General features: G+C 58.9%; 1 protein-coding gene across 2 annotated transcripts in view; it reads left to right on the forward strand.

Annotated features, from left to right (window-relative positions):
- The window catches only part of SNX8 (sorting nexin 8), a 39236-nt gene that overhangs the window by 17303 nt on the left and 2829 nt on the right, over window positions 1-19104 (forward strand). The window contains exons 2-10 of one of the 2 annotated variants that reach the window (XM_018040284.1): window positions 8059-8249; window positions 11088-11205; window positions 12157-12278; window positions 13817-13897; window positions 14794-14954; window positions 15562-15694; window positions 17470-17538; window positions 18033-18182; window positions 18391-18540. In XM_018040284.1, coding sequence (XP_017895773.1) covers window positions 8059-8249; window positions 11088-11205; window positions 12157-12278; window positions 13817-13897; window positions 14794-14954; window positions 15562-15694; window positions 17470-17538; window positions 18033-18182; window positions 18391-18540 — 1175 coding nt within the window. The remainder of the gene's footprint in view (window positions 1-8058; window positions 8250-11087; window positions 11206-12156; window positions 12279-13816; window positions 13898-14793; window positions 14955-15561; window positions 15695-17469; window positions 17539-18032; window positions 18183-18390; window positions 18541-19104) is intronic. The other variant, XM_018040285.1, reaches the window with a different exon arrangement.

Below are 19104 nucleotides of genomic sequence, written 5' to 3' on the forward strand. Positions count from 1 at the left end.
ACCTCTGGAGGAGGGCATGGCGACCCACTCCAGTGTTCCTGCCTGGGGAATCCCATGGGCTGGGAGGCTGGCGGGCTGCTGGTGAGCTGCGGCCCGTAGGGCTGTAAAGCGCTGGACGCGACTGAGCAGGAGTGCCGTCAGGCCTGGGGCGTCCCAGGAGCGCAGGTCTGGGTGGAGTTGGGTCCTCCCCGGTGGCGGTCCCTCGGCGTGCTGCAGGAGGGCGCGCGGTGTAGGTGGCTGGCCTGGGAGTGACCCAGCTCCCGTGTCACCCGGGGGCCAGCAGAGCAAGATGTCCAGTGCGGAGACGGAAGCCACCCACTGTCCTGACGCAGGGCCGGGGAGCCGCTCCCAGGCCCGCAGGCCAAGCGCCTCGGGCTGACACCCGCCCGCTCGGTTGGCTCTTATGAGAACGGAGCGAGACAGCACGGCTCCGACAAGGCTCCCAGAGGCATTCTGGACCCCCCGCCCCCACCCCGAGCGCAGGGCGCCACTCCCAGGAGCTCCTGGTGCGGCGGCGTGCTCGCTCTCGCACAGCCGGCGTCAGGCCCGGGCTCCTGCCGGTGGCTTTTCAAGGTCAGGGCTTCTGCCGCCAGAGGACCCCACGTGGAGCAGTTCTGTGTGGAAGGGTTGGAGTGGGGAGGGTGGGGGACGCTCTTGGAAGGGCCTGTCGGGACGCTGCGGTCCCCAGGGCTCCGACGGTGACGCAGGGCCCAGTGTGGGCCTCTTTGCCGCCTTTTACTGACTATAAACAGAAAGCTCAGAGGCGCTCACTTGCCAGCCACACGCTGGGGACTGGAGGCTGGAATTCAGCCGCTGTCCGTCTGTGGTCACGGCCAGGCTTTGTCCACTGCCGTGCGGCACGGGCCTGGCTGGCCTGTCTGGCCCCCATGGACTGCAGCAGAAAATTTTGAATAGAGACCTCCTGGTGCTCTTTCAATGATCTTTCCCCCCATTAATTTAATTTTCTTTCTTTTCCATTAAATAGGTTTTTTTTTTTTTTTCAGTGTTCCATTTACCTTCCCACGTTGTTTCGGGTATTGTCTGAGCTGTTTCATCTGTGTGGGGGCCGAGTTGGCAGATGGTGCCTCTTCCAGGCATCCGTCTCGTCGTTCAGTCGCTAAGTCACGTCTGACTCTTTGTGACCCCCATGGACTGCAGCGCGCCAGACTTCTCCGTTCTTCGCTGTCTTGGGGAGTTTGCTCAAACTCATGTCCTTCAGCCACCTCAGCTGGTCTTGCGGGGCTGCTTAAACTGGCTGTGGAGGCTCCATTTGAGAAGCGTCCTGCTGGTGAGCTTCGCACGGGCTTCCGGGGGAGACCGGAGTCCTCCTCACGCTGTCTTCAGCGTGTAGTTGTCAGTGACAGCGCGGCCTGTGGGAAGTGATACCTTCCTCTTCTTTTTCGTTCTTAAATATTTTTTCTTACAAAATCTGTCTGTCCTAGTTCAGTAAGTTGATGTTGGGAATCGTGGCTTTCTTGTGATTCAATCTTAAGGAGGGGTTATTCTCGAGGCAGTTGGGAGTAACGTCTGTGATTTAGAATGTCCTTTGAGCTGCTTTTAAATCCTCCAGTGGTCAGAGTTCGGGTTCTTCAGCAGCATATCATCATTCGGTGACCGTTACTGAGCTTCCTTTCTGCCTTGGGACATTGTCTTATTTTAGTCATCAGGAAAATCATGAAGTTTTCTCTGTTAAGCGTGTGTTTGTATCATAGAAAATTTTGAATAGAGACCTCCTGGTGCTCTTTCAATGATCTTTCCCCCCATTAATTTAATTTTCTTTCTTTTCCATTAAATAGGTTTTTTTTTTTTTTTTTTTTTTTCAGTGTTCCATTTACCTTCCCACGTTGTTTCGGGTATTGTACTCTTGGAGGGTTATTTTCTTGGTGATTGCCTTGGGAGCTACAGCTTCTGTGTTTTAGTAGGCTGCCTTGGATCAGCAGTTTGATTCCAGTAACATATAAGCTCTTCTCCCCTCTGTGGTGTCATCGCCGTATGAACTGCTGCTTCTCTTGAGCTGCTGAGTCCTGCCTGACTCTCTGCCACCCCACGGCCTGCAGCACGCCAGGCTCCTCTGTCCTCCGTTAATCCCAGAGTTTGCGCAGATTCATGTCCATTGAGTTGGTGATGCCCTCTAACCGTCTCATCCTCTGCCACCCTCTCCTCCTTGTGCCTTCAGTTTTCCCCAGTCTTACAGATTACATCTGTATAAGTTGTTCCGCATCAAAACAGACTTACAGTTGCAGCTTTTATACAGTTGTCTTTGAAATCAGCCAGGAAAAATATTTGCAAATAAAGAAATATGGGTGCTATCTTTTATGCTTACTGATATGGTTACTGGTATGCCTCGTTAGTTCCCGGGGATTCGTTTCTGTAGGGAAGAGTTGCTGGCGAGGAATCCTGTCAGTTTCAGGTGCTGGGAGTGTCTCACTGTGCCCTTGTTTTTTGCGGGATAGCTGTGCCGGGTGTGGGATTCTTGGCACTGAGACTCTGCTCCCCCATCTCCTTTTGTCTTGCATGGTTTCTGGTGAGGAGTCAGCTGTTGATCTTAAAAAGAATCCCTCGTATTTGGCAAGTCATTTCCCTCCTGGTGTTTTCAAGATTTTCTCTTTGTACACTGTGAACAGTTTATGATTCGTCTAAGTGTGAATCACTTTGAATTTATCCAGGTTGGAAATTTTTGAGTTCTTGGGCATTTAAATCCAATTGAGCCATTATTTATTCAAGCATCTTTTCTAAGCCTTTCTCCTTTTGAGATTCTTGTCGCGATTATGTTGGTATGCTTGGTGTTACCCCTTGGGTCTCTGAAGAGCTGTTAATTTTTCTACACCCTTTTCTCTTTCTGTCCATCTGACTGGAGAAAATTTCAATCGACATGTCTTTCCAACTGCTGATTCTTCCTTCTCTCCACTCAGATCTGCTGTTGAGCTTCTAGTGAATTTTTTATTTCGGTTATTGAACTTTTCAGCTCCAGAATTTTTATCTGTTTCTCTTCTATAATTTCTGGTTTTTTAATATTCCCTGTTAGTGAGGTGGTGTTCTCATACTTCTCCTTAGTCCTTTAGAGGTGGTTCCCTTAGTCCTTTGAACGTATTTAAAACAGCTGACGTAAGGTCTCTAATAGTTCCAGCGTCTGGACTTGCTTCAAGAACAGTTTCTGTCGACTGCGTGTCCCATCTCCTCGCCTCGTGTTTGGCCTTACTTTCCTGTTTCCTTTCATGTCTTAGAAGCTTTTGTTGAAAACTGAACACTTTAAATAACGGCACATCTCTGGAAATCGGTGCTCCTTCCAAGGTGCGGTTGCTCTTTGCTGTGTTTATCTGACAGCTTTTCTGAACTCACTCTGTAGCGTTTCTGGTGTGAGTTTCCTGGGGTTGCCGTAAGAAAGGGCCACAAACCGGGTGGCCTGAGGCAGCGGGACTGTGCTGTCTCACGGTTCTGGAGGCCGGAAGTTGGAGGTCAGGGTGTTGGCCGCGTCTTCTCTGAACCCTGTCGGGGAGGCCCCTTCTCTGCCCGTCTGGCTCCCGGGGGTGGAGCCGGGGGTCCCTGGGTCTGCAGCTGCCCTGCCCGTGTTGCCGCGTGGCCTCCTGGCCGTGTGTAGCCTCTCCCTCTCACAGGAACTCCGGTCATGCCGGGAGAAGGCCCAGCCTGCTCCGCTGTGACCTCATCGTGCCGTCACTCATTATTGCGTCAGTAGGTGTCGTCCGGACGGTCACAAGCCTCGAGTCACTCTCCGGTGTTCTGAGGAAGCAGACTCTGCCGAGTTTTGCCTGCGCCCTCACTGCTTTTGCGGAGGAGAGGGTTTCTGGAGAGCCTGACTCTGCCTTTCTTGCTGATGTCACCTACATTTTACGGGCTCCCCGGTGGCTCAGATGGTAAAGAGTCCGCCTGCAGTGCAGGAGGCCTGGGTGCGATTCCTGGATCGGGAAGAACCCCTGGAGGAGGGAACGGCTTCCCACTCCAGTACTCTGGCGTGGAGAGTCCCACGGACAGAGGAGCCTGGTGGGCCGCAGTCCGTGGGGGCACCGAGGAGTGGGACGCGGCTGGGAGGCCCGCGCACACCCTGCCTCTCTTGCTGCCGCCGCCTCCCCGCCGCCGCCGCCTCCTACACGGGGAGTCTGTGGAGTCGCTGTTTCGCCCCAGCAGTTCGCGCCTTCGAAGCGTGCAGCACGGCGGTCCTTAGTGTGCTCCCCGCCGTGCAGCCGTCACCTCGGGGGGTTCTGGGACCTCATCAGCCCAGCCCCACAGGGCAGCGCGATGCTGCTGCTGCTGCAGCAGGCTTGCCGCTTTGCGTGTTTCGTGTACACGGAGTCGTCGTGCGCGTGGCCTTTCGTGATGGGCTTCTTCTCACTCGCTGTCCACCCTGTGTTCAAGTCTCACCCGTGTTGCAGCGTGAATCTGCGCCTCTCAGTGGCAGGGTAATACTCCTGTCTACATGTCGCGTGCTGAGCAGCTCAGTCGTGTCCGGCTCTTTGCGACCCTGTTACGGACTGTAGCCAGCCAGGCTGCTCTCTGCATGGGATGCTCCAGGCAGGAGTACCAGGCTGGGTGGTTATTCCCTCCTCCCCCGTTGAGGGCCTACACCGCTTTTCTGCACCTGTTCAGCGGATGGGCGCTTGGACTCTTCCTCTGCCGAACAGTGTCGCTGTGCCCGTTGGTCTCCAGGTCTCCGTGTGGACGCGCGTTTTTGTTTGCCCCTAGTGTGTGCCTAGGAGTGGGGTTGCAGGGTCACGTGGTAACTCTGCTTCTAACATTCGGGGGGCTGCAGCCGCTTCTGAGGCAGCGGCGCCGTTTGCAGACCTTGAGCACGCGGGGGGCTCCGCCTGCTCGCCAGCAGTCAGCGCGGGCTTTCCCTTTTAAAATCGGAGGTGACGCAGGGCGTCGTCTCCCTGTAATGGTTCGTGATGCCGAGCCTCTTCTGCGCCTCCTGGCCATTTGTGCGTCTTTGGAGAAATGTCTGTGCAGACCCTTTGCCAGTGTTTGGATTGGGTTCTTTGTGCTTTAACTAAGGTGTGAGAGTTGTTGCTGTTGTGTATTCCAGACCCAGGCCCTTGTCAAACATATTTTTCTCAGGTATTTTCCCCGATGAGAAGATTCTCCCATCGCCGTTTCAGCTTCACGGTTTACTGTTTCCCACACATTCTGTGCTCTGGTTGGAGATCTTGCTTTGTTTCAAGGTGCTGGTTTTCCCTGCTGGAAATACAGTAAATTTCAGTGAAGAGTCACTCAGCAGACGTCCCTTGAGCCCCTGTTGTGTGCCAGGCCCCCGACCCCGTCATGCCCAGACGCAGCTGAGGACAGAGCGAGGGAATCCCTGCTCTCCTGGGTTTCGTCCTGGCTGTGTCTTGATGCCCAGGGCACTTCTAGGGTACTCACGGCCTGATTTCCATCCTCCCTGGGGTTTGGATATTTATAGGTTGTGCCCGGCAGTGGTGGACACTCATAGCGGTTTGCTGTGTGGACGAATTAACGAGCTCAGGGACCCTGTCTTATTCATCACTGTGTTCCCTCGAGCTGGTACTTAAAAAACGCTTGTCGGCTCCTTGAGGATTCTTGTGGTCCCCAAGGAGACTGTGTAAACACAGTTTTAAGGCCATCCAAGTGCTCTTCCTCGGAAAGGGGCTGGGCTCCTGAGATGACTTGGGAGAATGGGTGCCTTCTACAGCTGTGGTCTCCATGCGCTTTTAACCGTTACGGCGCTGGGGATTCATTGTTGAGGACAGCCCCCCATACACATGCTTCACGTACACGCACTCACGTATACACAGTCATGTATGTATGTGCACACATTTACTCACACATACACGTGTACACACAAGCGCACACACACACACACTCCTGTACTCACACGTGCATACACATGCCCACACACAGCCATACGTGCATGTGCACACGCTTACTCACACACACACTTGTACACACGTGTACACACACACTCCTGTATTCACATGTGCGTATACATGCACTCACGCACACAGTCGTCCATGCATTGCATGCATGTACGTGTATACTTAGAAACACCCCCTCATATTCACATGTACACACATATGCATTGTTGCACACACCCATATACACGTGTGCATGTTCATGTATATCCGAACACACATACACACACATACACACCTGCACATGCGCACACTCCTGTATTCGTATGTGCACCACATGTACTCACATACACACACGCACATGTACCCACTCGTGTACACATATACACCCAGACCCCACACGCATCGCATGTGTGTGTGCACGCTTGTACACACATCTGCACACATGAATGTTTTGGAAAGTTGTATGTGTGTGCTGTTCTATGCATGATGCTGCTGCTGCTGTCTCGGTCGTGTCTGACTGCAATCCCAAGGACTGTAGCCCACCAGGCGCTGTCCATGGGATTCTCCAGGCAAGCATTCTGGGGTGGGTGTTCCTCCTCCAGGAGATCTTCCTGACCCGGGGTCGAACCTGCATCTCCTGCGTTGCAGGCAGATTCTTTTCTCCTGAGCCACCAGGGAGCCCCCGTGTGCAGTATCAGTTCAGTTCAGTCCACTTCAGTCGCTCAGTCGTGTCCGACTCTTTGCGACCCCATGAATCGCAGCACGCCAGGCCGCCCTGTTCATCAGCATCTGCCGGAGTTCACTCAGACTCAGGTCCATTGACTCGGTGATGCCATCCAGCCATCTCATCCTCCGTCGTCCCCTTCTCCTCCTGCCCCCCATTCCTCCCAGCATCAGAGTCTTTTCCAATGAGTCAACTCTTCGCATGAGGTGGCCAAAGTACTGGAGTTTCAGCTTTAGCATCATTCCTTCCAAAGAAATCCCAGGGCTGATCTTCAGAATGGACTGGTTGGATCTCCTTGAAGTCCAAGGGACACTCAAAGAGTCTTCTCCAACACCACAGTTCAAAAGCATCAGTATAGAGTAATAAAAAGAGGAAAAGAGAAAATACAAGTGAGTCGCTAACACTGCCTTCCTGCTCACGGTGGATCGTTGCGGCCCTGGGGTCTGCCCTCCCTGGAGAGCCGTCTGCCTTAGAGCACAGGGTCTTGAGCTTTTGCGTGGAGTTCTGAGGCAGGTGGGGGTTCCTGCGTACACATTAAGTCCTTGTTCTCTTTCTTAATGTTTAAAGTCAATTCAAGGCCGCTATCTTTTGAATCCTAAAGTGCTGAGTGATTTCACAGATGGAAATAACCGATCCATTAGTTCTGTATGCGAATGTACGCCGGAGTCTTGTGCTGGCCGAGCCAGTCCTATGGAGCAATCCAGCCGCGCTGCAGAAGGCTGGGAATTCGGAGGAGCACAGTCTGCTCTGCTTGTTTGCAGCAGTGTTTCTTGGAAAAAGACCTTTCCCCCCCGAGGGACACCTTAACCTTTATTCTTTTTTCTTAACTGAAAAGAATGTTTTTCTCTAAAGTTCTAAACTCTTTGTACTAAAAACCAAACTGACCTTTCAGCAGGGTTTCCTTGTTTGTTTGTTGGCAGCGTGTTGGACATAAGACCTCTCTGATTTGTCTCCGCCTGTCCTGTGGACGACACGTGGCTGGCTCCTCGTGTCCCAGGAAGGCGGGGTGTTAGGGCTCAGTGCTTCGGTCTGTGCGAGCAGGAGCCCAGCTCAGCAGACACGCCGGTTTTTACACATCAGGGTGACTGGGTTGGCAAGAAGGCAGGGTGCACTGATTGTGGGCGTGCCTGCTCATGGAGAACTAGGGCCTGTTTCTTTCCTTCTGACCTTCACTTGACCCCGGAGAAAAGGAAAAATCTTGTTTTTCGCATGTAACTTGCAAACATGCCACTCCTGTGCCTCTGCGCGGGTGGAAAACTAGGCCTGCCCTGTCCTGGATGTGGGGGCGTATGTGCTGATTCACAGCCTGCAGCTTTATGAGGGGAGGACGTGGCCCTGAGTGGACGCCCGGCCCGAATGAATGAGCCTGACCTGGGCCAGGACCGGGCTTGGCCGGGTGACGTGGCTGGAGTCCACATGCTGAGCCAGCAGGCGGGGGCGGCGGGTGGCCTCCGGGCGGCCTCCGGGCGGCCTCCGGGCTGAGCCGCGGTGCTCACCTTCTCTCTGCAGACTCGCCAGTGCCCCCGGTCAGCGAGCCCAGGGCCCCGGACGCCGGTCGGATGCAGGTGCCGCCGGGGAACCCGCTGCTGCTGTCGCTGACGCTGCAGGAGCTGCTGGCCAGGGACGCCGTGCAGGTGGAGCTCGTCCCCGAGAAGAAGGGCCTGTTCCTGAAGCACGTGGAGTATGAGGTGTCCAGCCAGGTAACCTGCCGGCCTGGGGGCGGGGGGAGGTGCAGGGAGGACCCCCAGCGCGTGCCCCTGCGTCCTGCTCCGGCTCGCCGCTTCTGCAGGGCGTCCCCGGGCCCTGGGATCCTGCCTCTCGGGACGCGTGGTTGTCCCTGGAGCCCAGATGAGCTGGCCCCGGGCAGCTCTGCGGTGCTGGGCAGTCCCTGGGGAGAAGAGTGTGGACCGCGCACCGCATATCCAGTGCACGGGCGGGACTGGCGTGGGGGGCTCACCCCAGGGGGTGCTGCGTCCCCCGCAGGGGCGCCCCAAGGTCAGAGCGCGTCGGGTGCCGCAATCCTGGCCCCGGTGGCCGTGCGCGGGCTGCCTGGTGGCGCCTTGGTCTTTTGTCCTTTGCCTGTCCGCAGTTCAGGGGGGACGTGTTCTTTCTTCTGGGGATTAAGTCATTGGTGAACTAAGAGCACGTGTGTGTGTGTGGGTGTGTGTGTGTGTGTGTGTGGGGTGTGTGTGTGTGTGTGTGTGTGTGTGTGTGTGGTGGGGGGAGCAGGGGGGATCTTGTAGGGTCAGAGTGGCCCCCCCAGCCGGGTTACAGACTTGGGTCGCAGCCCTGGAGGGCTCAGGCCGGGGGAGCAGGCAGAAAGGCACGTGTACATGTGGGAGCAAGTTCCCCACGGTGGACGGCTGGCGCGTGGAAGTTAAGGATCGCAGCATTTTTGCCTGTGTTTTGAAGCCACGATGAGGGGAGCCTGGAACTAAACTTTGCTCCGACACTGGTCAGCGCCGCTGCCGAGGGAGGCGGCTGAGGTCAGTGAGGGAAGGAGGCCCTCCCTTGTTTAGAGGACAGCGTTGCTGGCGGGCACCACTGCCCCCGGCATCTGTAGCCGCAGTGGGGTTGGAGGCCTCAGTGCCTCCCCTGGGGTCGCATCACCCGTGGGCTGGGCTCCCGCGTGTGCGACACGCTGCCCCACCAGGACAGCGGCCTTGTCTTCAGTCTTGTTGAACGGCCCGTTCCTTAAGTCAGTCGATGACCTCATGGTCAGCAGTTTTAGCAGGAGGCCGATCTGTCCAGGTTGCCTCCTGAAATGTGGGCGAAGGGGTGAGCCTGCTAAGGTTGGGACCTCGGGGCAGGAGGTGGGGACTCACCGGGCTGTGCCTGCTGCTTGCATGCTTGCTGGAGTTGGAGTTGGTACAGACGTGGCGCGAAGCCCAGCAGAGGCGGGCACGCAGCCGCATGGGCTGTGCTGGGTAGCTCACGGCCTGCGGGTCGTCATGGTTCGATCAGTAAGTCCTGTCCAGCTCTTCGCGACCCCATGGACTGCAGCATGCCAGGGTTCCTTGCCCTTCACTGTCTCCTGGAGCTCACTCAGACCCATGTCATCAAGTCGGTGATGCCATCCGACCATCTCATCCTCTGTCGCCCCCTTCTCCCACCTTCAGTATTTCCCAGCATCAGGCTCTTTTCCAATCCGTCGGCTCTTCTCATCAGGTGACCCAAGTATTGGAGCTTCAGCATCAGTTCTTCCGATGAATATTCAGGGTTGATTTCTTTTAGGATTGATGGATTTGATCTCCTTGCAGTTCAAGGGGAGTCTCAAAGTCTTCTCCAGTACCGCAGTTAAAAAACATCAGTTCTTCAGCGCTCAGCCTTCATTATGGTCCAACTCTCACATGCATACATGACCACTGGAAAAACCATAGCTTTGACTATACGGACTTTTGCTGGTGAAGTTATGTCTCTGCTTTTTAATACGCTGTCTAGGTTGGTTGTAGCTTTCCTTCCAAGGAGCAAGTGTCTTTTCATTTCATGGCTGCAGTCACCGTCTGCAGTGATTTTGGAGCGCAAGAAAATAGAATGCGTCACCGCTTCACTTGTCCCCTTCTGTTAAGGGTTCAAAAAGTTGAATGTGTTTTTAGGTTCACAGCAGGATTGAGAGGAGGGAACAGATTTCCCGGGTTCCCCACCCACAGTCAGCACCCCCAGCAGGTGGAGCGTTTGTTACGGCTGGTGAGCCTGCCTGGCCGCCTCCTTGTCACCGCGTCCCCGAGAGTCACCCTCACCGCTGTGCGTCCTCAGGGTGTGGTCTGCTGTTGTCGCTTCTCTGCCCCGAGAGCCCCCTGTGTCGTCCCTCCGTGCTCCACCCCCACCCAACCCCGGGCGCGCCTGGCCTCTCTCTGCCTCTGCAGTTTTGTCTTCCCCGAGCATCCTCTTGTTGGCCTCACACGGCCTGTCGCCGTCTCAGACGTCCTCCACTCTCGGTGACGGTACTGAGCACTCTCGGTAGCGTGCTGGGTGCCTGGGTCTCGCGTGAGTGCGTCCATGCGACCCCCACGAGGCCGCGTGTCCTGTGGAGCCTGCAGGCTTCTCATGGGCGGCTCCTGGTGGAGCCTGTTGGTGGCTTTGTCTGAGTCACGAGTCTCCCGTGTCTCAGGATTGGTGCTCAGCGTCTGAGCTGCTTTTGGGCAGTCGGGTCTCTCAGGAGGCCGCTTGTGTTAGCTCTGTTGGAGAGCTCATGTTGAAGACAGACCTTAAAAGCTGTCCTCACGTGACACCCCCGGATGGGCGATGCTGCTGTGTGGTTGAAAACTCCTGTAAAGAGGCTTGCATCTGACAGAAGACCCAGAGCAATAGGTTAATTAAGTGCGCAGTTAGAGCTGTGCAGTGTTTAAAGGTTGTATCTCCATCCATTGAGGACGTGTGGGATTCCCCCCTTAGGAAAAGGCCTGGTGAGAAACGTAGGGAATTTTCTCATGCTATTTCCCTGGGTCCAGCTTAGTGGCGGGAAGAGCGGGCCGGGGGAGGTGGTGAGGGTGAGGGTGTCTGAGGAGGACTCTGAGCTCTGTGCCCTCTTCCCGCAGCGCTTCAAGTCCTGCGTGTACCGCCGCTACAACGACTTCGTGGTCTTCCACGAGACGCTGCTGCACAAGTTCCCGTACCGCATGGTGCCTGCCCTGCCGCCCAAGAGGATGCTAGGAGGTAACCGCTGGCTGTGCTGTGGCCTGGGGGTCGTGGGCGTGTGGAGACCTCGAAGGCTGGGTCCTGTGCCAAGCCTTTGTGAACGTGTGGCCTCCGCGGGGCTATCCCAATTCAAGTTTCCTCCAGTGATTTAGAATTTTAATACTTCGGCCATGCTGCGTGGCATGTGGGATCTTAGCTCTGACCAGGGATCGAACCCATGCCCCGAAGTGGAAACCTGGGGTCTTAACCACTAGGTTGCCAGTGAGTTTCCCCAAGTGATACTTTAAATACCGTTTTCGTGGAGGAGGAAATGGCAGCCCACTCCAGTGTTCTTCTGGAAAGTTGCATGGATGGAGGAGCCTGGCGGCTACAGTTCACGGGGTCACAGAGCTAGACGTGGCTGAGCCCACCTGCACACAATACGTAATATAAAGTTCATGCTGCTGTGTAAAGCAGAGATCTTTCTCAAAATATTATAATTTAAAAAAAAATGCCGTTTTCATCTGTGGTCAGAGGGAAATACCCTCAGTACGTCATTGTGCGCTTTGACTTTTTTCCCTCCCTCAAAGTGGAGCCGCCTGACCCGCACGGGGGAGTCTGAGCTTGTGAGGGAGTAGAAGTGAGTGGGCAGGAGGCCCAGGCCGGGTGAGCGCGAGTTTAGCGGAGCACACTCGTCCATAGAAACAGAAGGAAGGGGTCGCGGCGGCGTCTGCAGGCCCTGCGGTGAGGGGTCAGACGCTGCTGGCAGACGCTGCTGGCTGAAGCCGGCGGGCTCTGGTTTTCCTCGCAGCTAACCTGGCCCAGGTGTGTCCCTGGGGGCAGGGCGTGGGGTCGGGGGTGCCCGCCTTCTCCCGCAGCCCGAGGTCTGTGGCTGGGGCTGGGGGGCCGTCTGTGCGGGAGGCGCTGGGCCCTGAGCGCCAGCCTGGGGGCCCGTGCCCGGGCCTGCGGTCACCTGTGTCCTGCCCCCAGCCGACAGGGAGTTCATCGAGGCCCGGAGGCGGGCGCTGAAGCGCTTTATCAACCTGGTGGCCCGGCACCCGCCCTTCTCCGAGGACGGGGTCCTCAAGCTCTTCCTGTCCTTCAGCGGCCCCGTGAGTACCCGGGGGGCCTGGGGGGACCCGGGGGACCTGGGGCGCCCGGCTCTCTTTGTCATGTGGTTTCGGTTCGTTCTCTCTGCTTGCTCCCCTGGTTCGGCCCCAACGCGTTCTGTTTCCACGGGGTGGCCATGAGCAGGGCTGTCTCCCCGGTCGCGTGGGAGGCGTTGGGTCGGGCCTGTTGGAGGCCGGGGAGGATCCGTGGCTTCTCGGCAGGCCCCCGAGGTTTGAAGCTGCTCCGCGGGAGGGGGCTCCATGGCTGGGGGTTGGCCAGTGGGCCAGCGGCCCCCGACGTGCATGTATGCGCACTTAGGAAAGGCCAGGGTAGACCCCGTGCTGTCGCAGAGCTGCAGCTGGACGTGTGTCCCGGGCGGTGTGGGCCCTCCGTGCCCGTGACCCTGGGGAGGCATTGGGGCGGCCGCGTCCTCCTCTAGCTGCCGTCGGCCGATCTGGTCCAGCAGGAAGCCGGGCTACAGCCCTGCTCCCGGCGGAGGAGGCGCTACCGTGGTGGCCCTGCGTGCCAGGTCCGAGTCCTTCTCCGGCACCTGCGGTTCCCCGTGGACCCTCTCCTCGTGGGCAGGGGCAGAGGGGGCCCCGCGGAGGACTTCCCGCGCTGGAGTGGACGGCACGGCCGCGGGCCCAGAGCCCCGTAGGCGGATTCCCCGTGTGCCTGACCTCTCGTCTTAGCACACACTCCCCGGAGGCCACAGGGGCCTTTGAGCCTAGAGATCCTGCGGCCTCCTCTCTGGGGTGCTTGTCCATCGGCCCCTTTTGTGGGACCCATTCCAGACGTTCAGGGCACGCTTGCTGTGATCTCCTGCCCCTGAGTGGGGAGGGTGGGTCTTTTGAACCCTGGGGCTGGACTGGCTTCTGTGGAACAGGGATCTTGATTGCAGACGAGGAAAGTGCTGGGAGGTGGGAGCCCCCAGGCCTCCCTGGCTCCGCGTGCTGCTTTGGTGAAGGAGGGTGCTGGGGCAGGCGCCCCGCTCTGAAGTGCCGCACTTCCTGCCCCCGCACACCGCCCCGTGTTGCAGTCTCTGCCTGTGTTTGTCCCGTGGCTCTTCGTGGGAGCTCGTGTGAAAGCTGGGCTTTACCAGGGAGCCCCCCTTCCGCGGGCGGAGCTCGGAGCCAGGGCGCGGGACACCCAGCGCCGTCCTTTCTTTGCCCGTTAGCTCTGCTGGGCTCTGGGCCCGGTCCCGTGGGTCTGCTCTGGGGAGGAGGAGGCTTCAGTGTCTGAGCCGCGTCTGTCTCCAAGCTCCTGCCCCTGGTCCGCGGGCGCATCTCTGTCTTTCTGGAGGGAGGGCTCCTCTCCAGAGCCGCCGTTTGCAGTGCCGTTGCGAAGTCGAGCTTTTCCACCTCTGGAAGACCAGCCACCCCAAACGTCAAGGCCAGCGGGGGAACACGGAGCCGGAGGCAGGAAGAGGCTACGGGAGTTTGCGTTAGGCACGCGGAGACACTGCTGCACAGAGGGCCGGGTCCTGCCCGCCTCTCTGCGGCCGGCTGAGGGTCAGGGGTCTCTCTCTGCCCTCTTGCAGGACGTGCAGAACAAGCTGAGGGAGTCTGCTCAGCGCGTGGGAGACGAGTTCATGAACTGCAAGCTGGCGGCTCGGGCCAAGGTACTCCCGATCCTGATGCTCGCTCTTCCCCAGCGCAGCAGCAGGGTCACAGTTGGGTTTTCCCTGAGCGCCAGACCAGTCTGAGACGTCTCGCGTGTCTTCCTCACTTTACGCTTGTTCCAGTTGATCTGAAGCACAGCGGGTGCCAGGCCCATTATCCAGACGGGGAAGTGGAGGCTCCGTTGGCCAAGGTCCCAGGTGTCTCGGCAGCTGAGCCCACGTGTGACTCAGCCCCCTCTGACCACAGCGCCCGGCCGCAGGCCCTCGCAGCGTGTCCCCAGGCATTCCGTGACTCAGATGGACGTGCGCTTGGTCGTCTGCTCTTTGGAAATAAGGGGATTGATGATTGCACTGGGTTATTTTACTGATGTTTTTCTTTTTTTTTATTTGCACTGGCTTATTTTTATCTTTAGTTCATCTGATCCTTTTCTCAAAAGGGTGAAAGTAGCTATTTGGTAGCTTATCTGGTGATTGTTTCTTAAGCTACTTCTCCAGACATTTCTTCATTTCATTCCCTAAACTTCTTGTTTTCCAAGTGCTGTGTAGTTAACATTAGTTAGTGTTAACGGGTAGTTAATATTACAGTGGGTGATAACTTAGTCTTGGGGAGTAAATGAGGAAGCCCAGGGGCCTTCCTGGTGCGTCATCAGGAAGCTCGCTCATCGTGTCGGGCTTGAGGACTGTTCGATGGCGCGCATGTGGCGCCGGTTTCTGTTTTTGGTTTGGACAGGAGGGGAGGTCCAGGGTGGGTTCCTGGGCTGGCCACTAGGTGACCTGGGTCTGGGGTCTGGGCTTGGTTACCTGCTCGGTGGACGGAGCTGCCTCCTCTCCTGTCGGTCATCTCCTGGACGGCTGTCCCATCTGGTGACAACCGTCCCCACCTCCCACCCCGTCAGGACTTCCTCCCGGCCGACATCCAGACCCAGTTCGCCATGAGCCGCGAGCTGATTCGAAACATCTACAACAGCTTTCACAAGCTCCGTGATCGGGCTGAGCGCATGGTGTCGCGGGCCATCGACAACGCCGCCGACCTTCTCATATTCGGGAAGGAGCTGAGGCAGGTGACCCTGGTCGGCTCCGCAGGGTTCCTTTTGTGGGGAGGGGCCTTAGACTTGGGTGGCAGGCTTGGAGGAGCAAGCACGTTTACTGTGATGACCCTCATTCCGACCCATGCACCCCAGAGAGGGAAGGAAAGGGCTGCGGAGACGGGGCATCATACTCAGAAGAAAGGAAAAGGGTGGGAGTGTGGGCAGAGTGCCGGGTTCTAAGCGTAGGCTCCCTCTCCTCCGCCCCACTCCGTTGTCCGGATCAGACCTGAGAAGAGGTCCGTCTGATCTGGGAGAGGCCGCCGGGGGCTGGTCACGCTCCCACTCCCCTGGAGGAGGGGCCCGGCCTCCAGCCAGAGCTGCCCCCACGCCTCTCCGCGGAACTGACGAACCTCCAGCCTGGGTCTCACCGACGTGGTTCAGATCTCGCTGGGCAGAGGTCCCACCTTTCTCACAGACGCCCTGGGTGCCTGCTCTTTGAGCAACGGGGGTCTCGGTTAGGAGATGTGCAGGGCGCCCCGGGGGGGCGTGGTGTCGGGAAGTGGGCTGTCAGGCTGGCTGCCCGCCCGGCTTCCGGGCTTGTGTGTCTCTTCCCCTGAGTGCCTCCTCTTCCCTCAGTGCTCTGGGGTCTGACACGACCCCGCTCCCCTCCTGGGCCTCACTCAACAGCAGCACATGGGGGTCCCTCAAACAGGCGCTGAAAGGCCTGTCCGTGGAGTTCGCGCTGCTGGCTGACAAGGCCGCACAGCAGGTGAGCGGGCGTGCCCCCGAGGCTTCTGTCCCAAGGACATCCTGTGCCGTGGTGCGCGGAGCGTCTCCTCCTGAGGGGGACGTCAGGGCTCGGAGTCCTGCGTGAGGGCACCGCGGCTCTCCGGTCGGCTCTGCACGTCCCGGTCTGTTCTGGGTGGTTCCCGGGAGAGGTTCACGGCCTTGAGGGCTGCTGATGCTGGGGACACACTGGGTCCTAGCCCCAGAGAGCCGGCTTTGCTGAGACTGTGAGGTCTGCCCTGATCTTGAAGCTGTAACCTTGCGCTTGCCAGGCTGCCCACAGTGCACAGGCAGCTCCCGTGCTGCTGTCCTGGCAGGTGGCATTTGGCCACTTGGTAACTCATCAGAGCAGCCGGGCTCCCAGCACCCCAGAGGCCCCACCCAGGTCTCACCCTGGACGCCCAGGTAACTTCAGGAAACGCTTCTGTTCTGCGGCAGAGTTACTTGCATAATAGAACTCTGCAGAGAATCGTGTTGCTGGGGATTTATTTGCAGTCAGAGGGAAAAGAGGGGTCCATCTGGGTGCTCTTAGGCTATAAAACTGTTAACATGAGTTTCGGGGTGAGAGCGTGCTTCCTGGCTCTTGGGGAAACGGGCTTTAGGCCGCTGGTCGGTGGTTTTAAATGCACTGAAACGCTGTCCGTGTGGAGGCCTCGCTGCCTGGCAGTGGCCCGAAGCTCCTTAGTAGTGAGTCAGCGACGGGAAGATGAGGGGGTTTTCCGGCTCCAGGTGGGCGCTCAGCTGCCCACACGGCTCTGAGTGTTGGAACGGGAAACTAACTGTGTTCCTGGTGTGGAAAGTCCTGGGTTTTCTTTCTCCGTGGTCACCCTGCCCATAGGTTCCCTTTAGAACCTGAGTGCCAGGCGATGTCCCTGTCTCCTGGAGTTGGTGCTGGGCTGGCCCATCTCTGGGTGTGAGAGGGAACCAAGAACGTGGTGTCAGAGGGCTGGCTGGGTATAGACGGAGCACGCTACCGTAGCCTGCTCTGTGCCAGCCCGAGTCTCAGCAGGGACCTTACCCGGCACTGGTCCCCAGCTCTTTCTCTCCACGATTAGAAACAAGAGGGCTGGACCAGATAGAGCTCAGTCTGTAAAACCTATGAACCAAGCTGGGACCAGGCCCTGGCCCACAGCCCCTCTCGGACAGGTTACCTGGGCGGGGTGCTCAGAGCAGGTGGGGGCCCTGACTCCGCTGTTGCCAGGGTCTCCTCTGATCCAGAAGTGGGTGCAGTCTCTGCCCTGAGGAGGGGCGTGTGGCCTCTGGTGGGTGCGGCTTGTAGCTTGCCTCTGAGGTTCTCGGATCCCTCACACGTGCCGTCATGTCTGCACAGACGCAGCATCCCGAACGCTTCTCAGTGCCTTCCCGGGGTTTCTGTGTTGGAGTAAAATTAATACAGGTTTAACTGCACCAAAGGGGACAAGTGCCCGTCAGGACTGTCACCCGTCTGGGCATGTGTCCTGGTTTTATTCTCCCCAGACCAGCTGGGAGACCTGATAACTGTGTCCCAGCCAGACAGGTGAGACTCAAGGCGGGATTTCTTCCGCGGAGACGGCTTTTTCTCAGGGCACACCTGCTGGTGGTTTAGGGTCTTGCCAAGCATGGGGACCAGAGCCGGGACCTGTTTAGGAGCCACCCCCGCCACACACCCGGGGAGGAGCCTCCCTTCTCCCGTGTCCCCTGCCAGTCAGGAGGGCGGGGAACCCGTGTGGCGAGCTGTGTGCTCGGGCGGTGTTGGCCCACCTGACCCGTGTTTTCCAGGGCAAACAGGAGGAGAATGACGTGGTGGAGAAGCTGAACCTCTTCCTGGACTTGCTGCAGTCCTACAAAGTGAGTCTCGCGGCCGTTTGTTCGGGCACAGAGCCTTGAAAACATGCTATGACCTTTCAGGGGCATGGCTCTGGGGTGGGACAGGAGCCTGAGGCCAGGGCTGTGGAGGGTGGACGGGCCTCCTGCACTCCCGCAGGAGGCTCCTGTTCCCACAAGGCCTCTGACCAGGTTATCCTGGGGCCCCATGGAGATGCCAGGGCGTCTGCCTTCGGGAGCCTGTCCCTGAAGGTCTTGCTGCTGGAGGCTCGCCGGCTTTCTGGGGACGGTCAGTTCACGGTGTGCGGTCTGGAGCCGGCCCGGCGCTCATGCGTCCCCGCGGGGCCCTGGCGGTGCTGATTTGCACCGTGAGTCCCTCGCAGCTCGGCCCCGGGCGGCTCACCCGGGCCATCCCTCCCGCGACCACCGAGCGTGAGGAGTGGGGTGCGGGTTCGCTGTCCGAGAGGCGAGGCCCCAGCTGGAGGCTGGAGCCCTGACCGCCCCGCCCCCGCCCCCAGGACCTGTGCGAGAGGCACGAGAAGGGCGTGCTGCACAGGCACCAGCGTGCGCTGCACACGTACAGCCTGATGAAGCGGCAGGTGGTGAGCGCCGCCGCGCAGAGCCGCGAGCCCGAGTCCGTGGAGCAGCTGGAGTCCCGCATCGTGGAGGTGCGTCTCGGCTGGTGTGGGGGCGGGCGGGTGGGGCTGCTGCGTCCTGCCGCCCTCCCCGCCGCCCTGTGGGGGCTCCGCGAGCTGCTGGGACCCGGACGCCTGTGCACCAGTGCCGGCGCTGTGGCCCAGAGGCAGGGCTCGGGCTGGGGTTGGGGGGCGCTCCCAGGCGTGCCGGGCCCGGCGTCAGGGGCTCTCTGCTCTGCAGCAGGAGAGCGTGATCCAGACCATGGAGCTCCGCAACTACTACTCCCTGTACTGCCTGCACCAGGAGACGCAGCTGGTCCACGCGTACCTGCCGCTCACCTCCCACATCCTCGGCGCCTTCGTCAACTCCCAGGTCCAAGGGCACAAGGAGGTGGGTCCCCCACAGCTGCCCGCGCGGGCCGGTGGCCGCCCCCGCTTCCAGAAGCGGCAGCCCAGCTGACCTTGACGAGTGACCTGGGCGGGGCGCCAGGACTTGACACGGCTCTTGCCCGACTCTCCGGTCTCCTGGTAGCCAGGGAGACCCGTGAGGCCGTCCTCGGGGTTGCAGGGATGGGGCGCGGGGCGGGGCACGCAGGGCGCAGAGGAAGGGGTCCCCGGCCTCAGGAGGAGCTCCAGGGAAGGTCAGAGGTGGAGTGCACAGAACCCAGGACGAGAGCAGAGAGGTGGGGTGTCGCTGTGAGGGGCGGGAGGGCCCCCGCCAGCTTCCTGCCCGGGGCCGGGGGTCCATGCCACAAGGGGACCCCGCAGCCTGAGGCAGCCTGGCCCGTGCTGTCTGGAGCAGCTTCTCGGCTTTCTCAGCACCGCGGCGCTCACAGCGGCCGGAGGCCAAAGTCCCTTCCCACCCGTCCTGGTCGCCAGCTCTTGGCTCCAGACAGGCTCCCGGCGGTGGTCCGCGTGCCCTGTGACCGGCGTGGAGCTTCCTTTGCCCATTTCC

This window comes from Capra hircus, chromosome 25, assembly GCF_001704415.2.
Source record: "Capra hircus breed San Clemente chromosome 25, ASM170441v1, whole genome shotgun sequence".
Lineage (NCBI taxonomy): Eukaryota > Metazoa > Chordata > Mammalia > Artiodactyla > Bovidae > Capra > Capra hircus.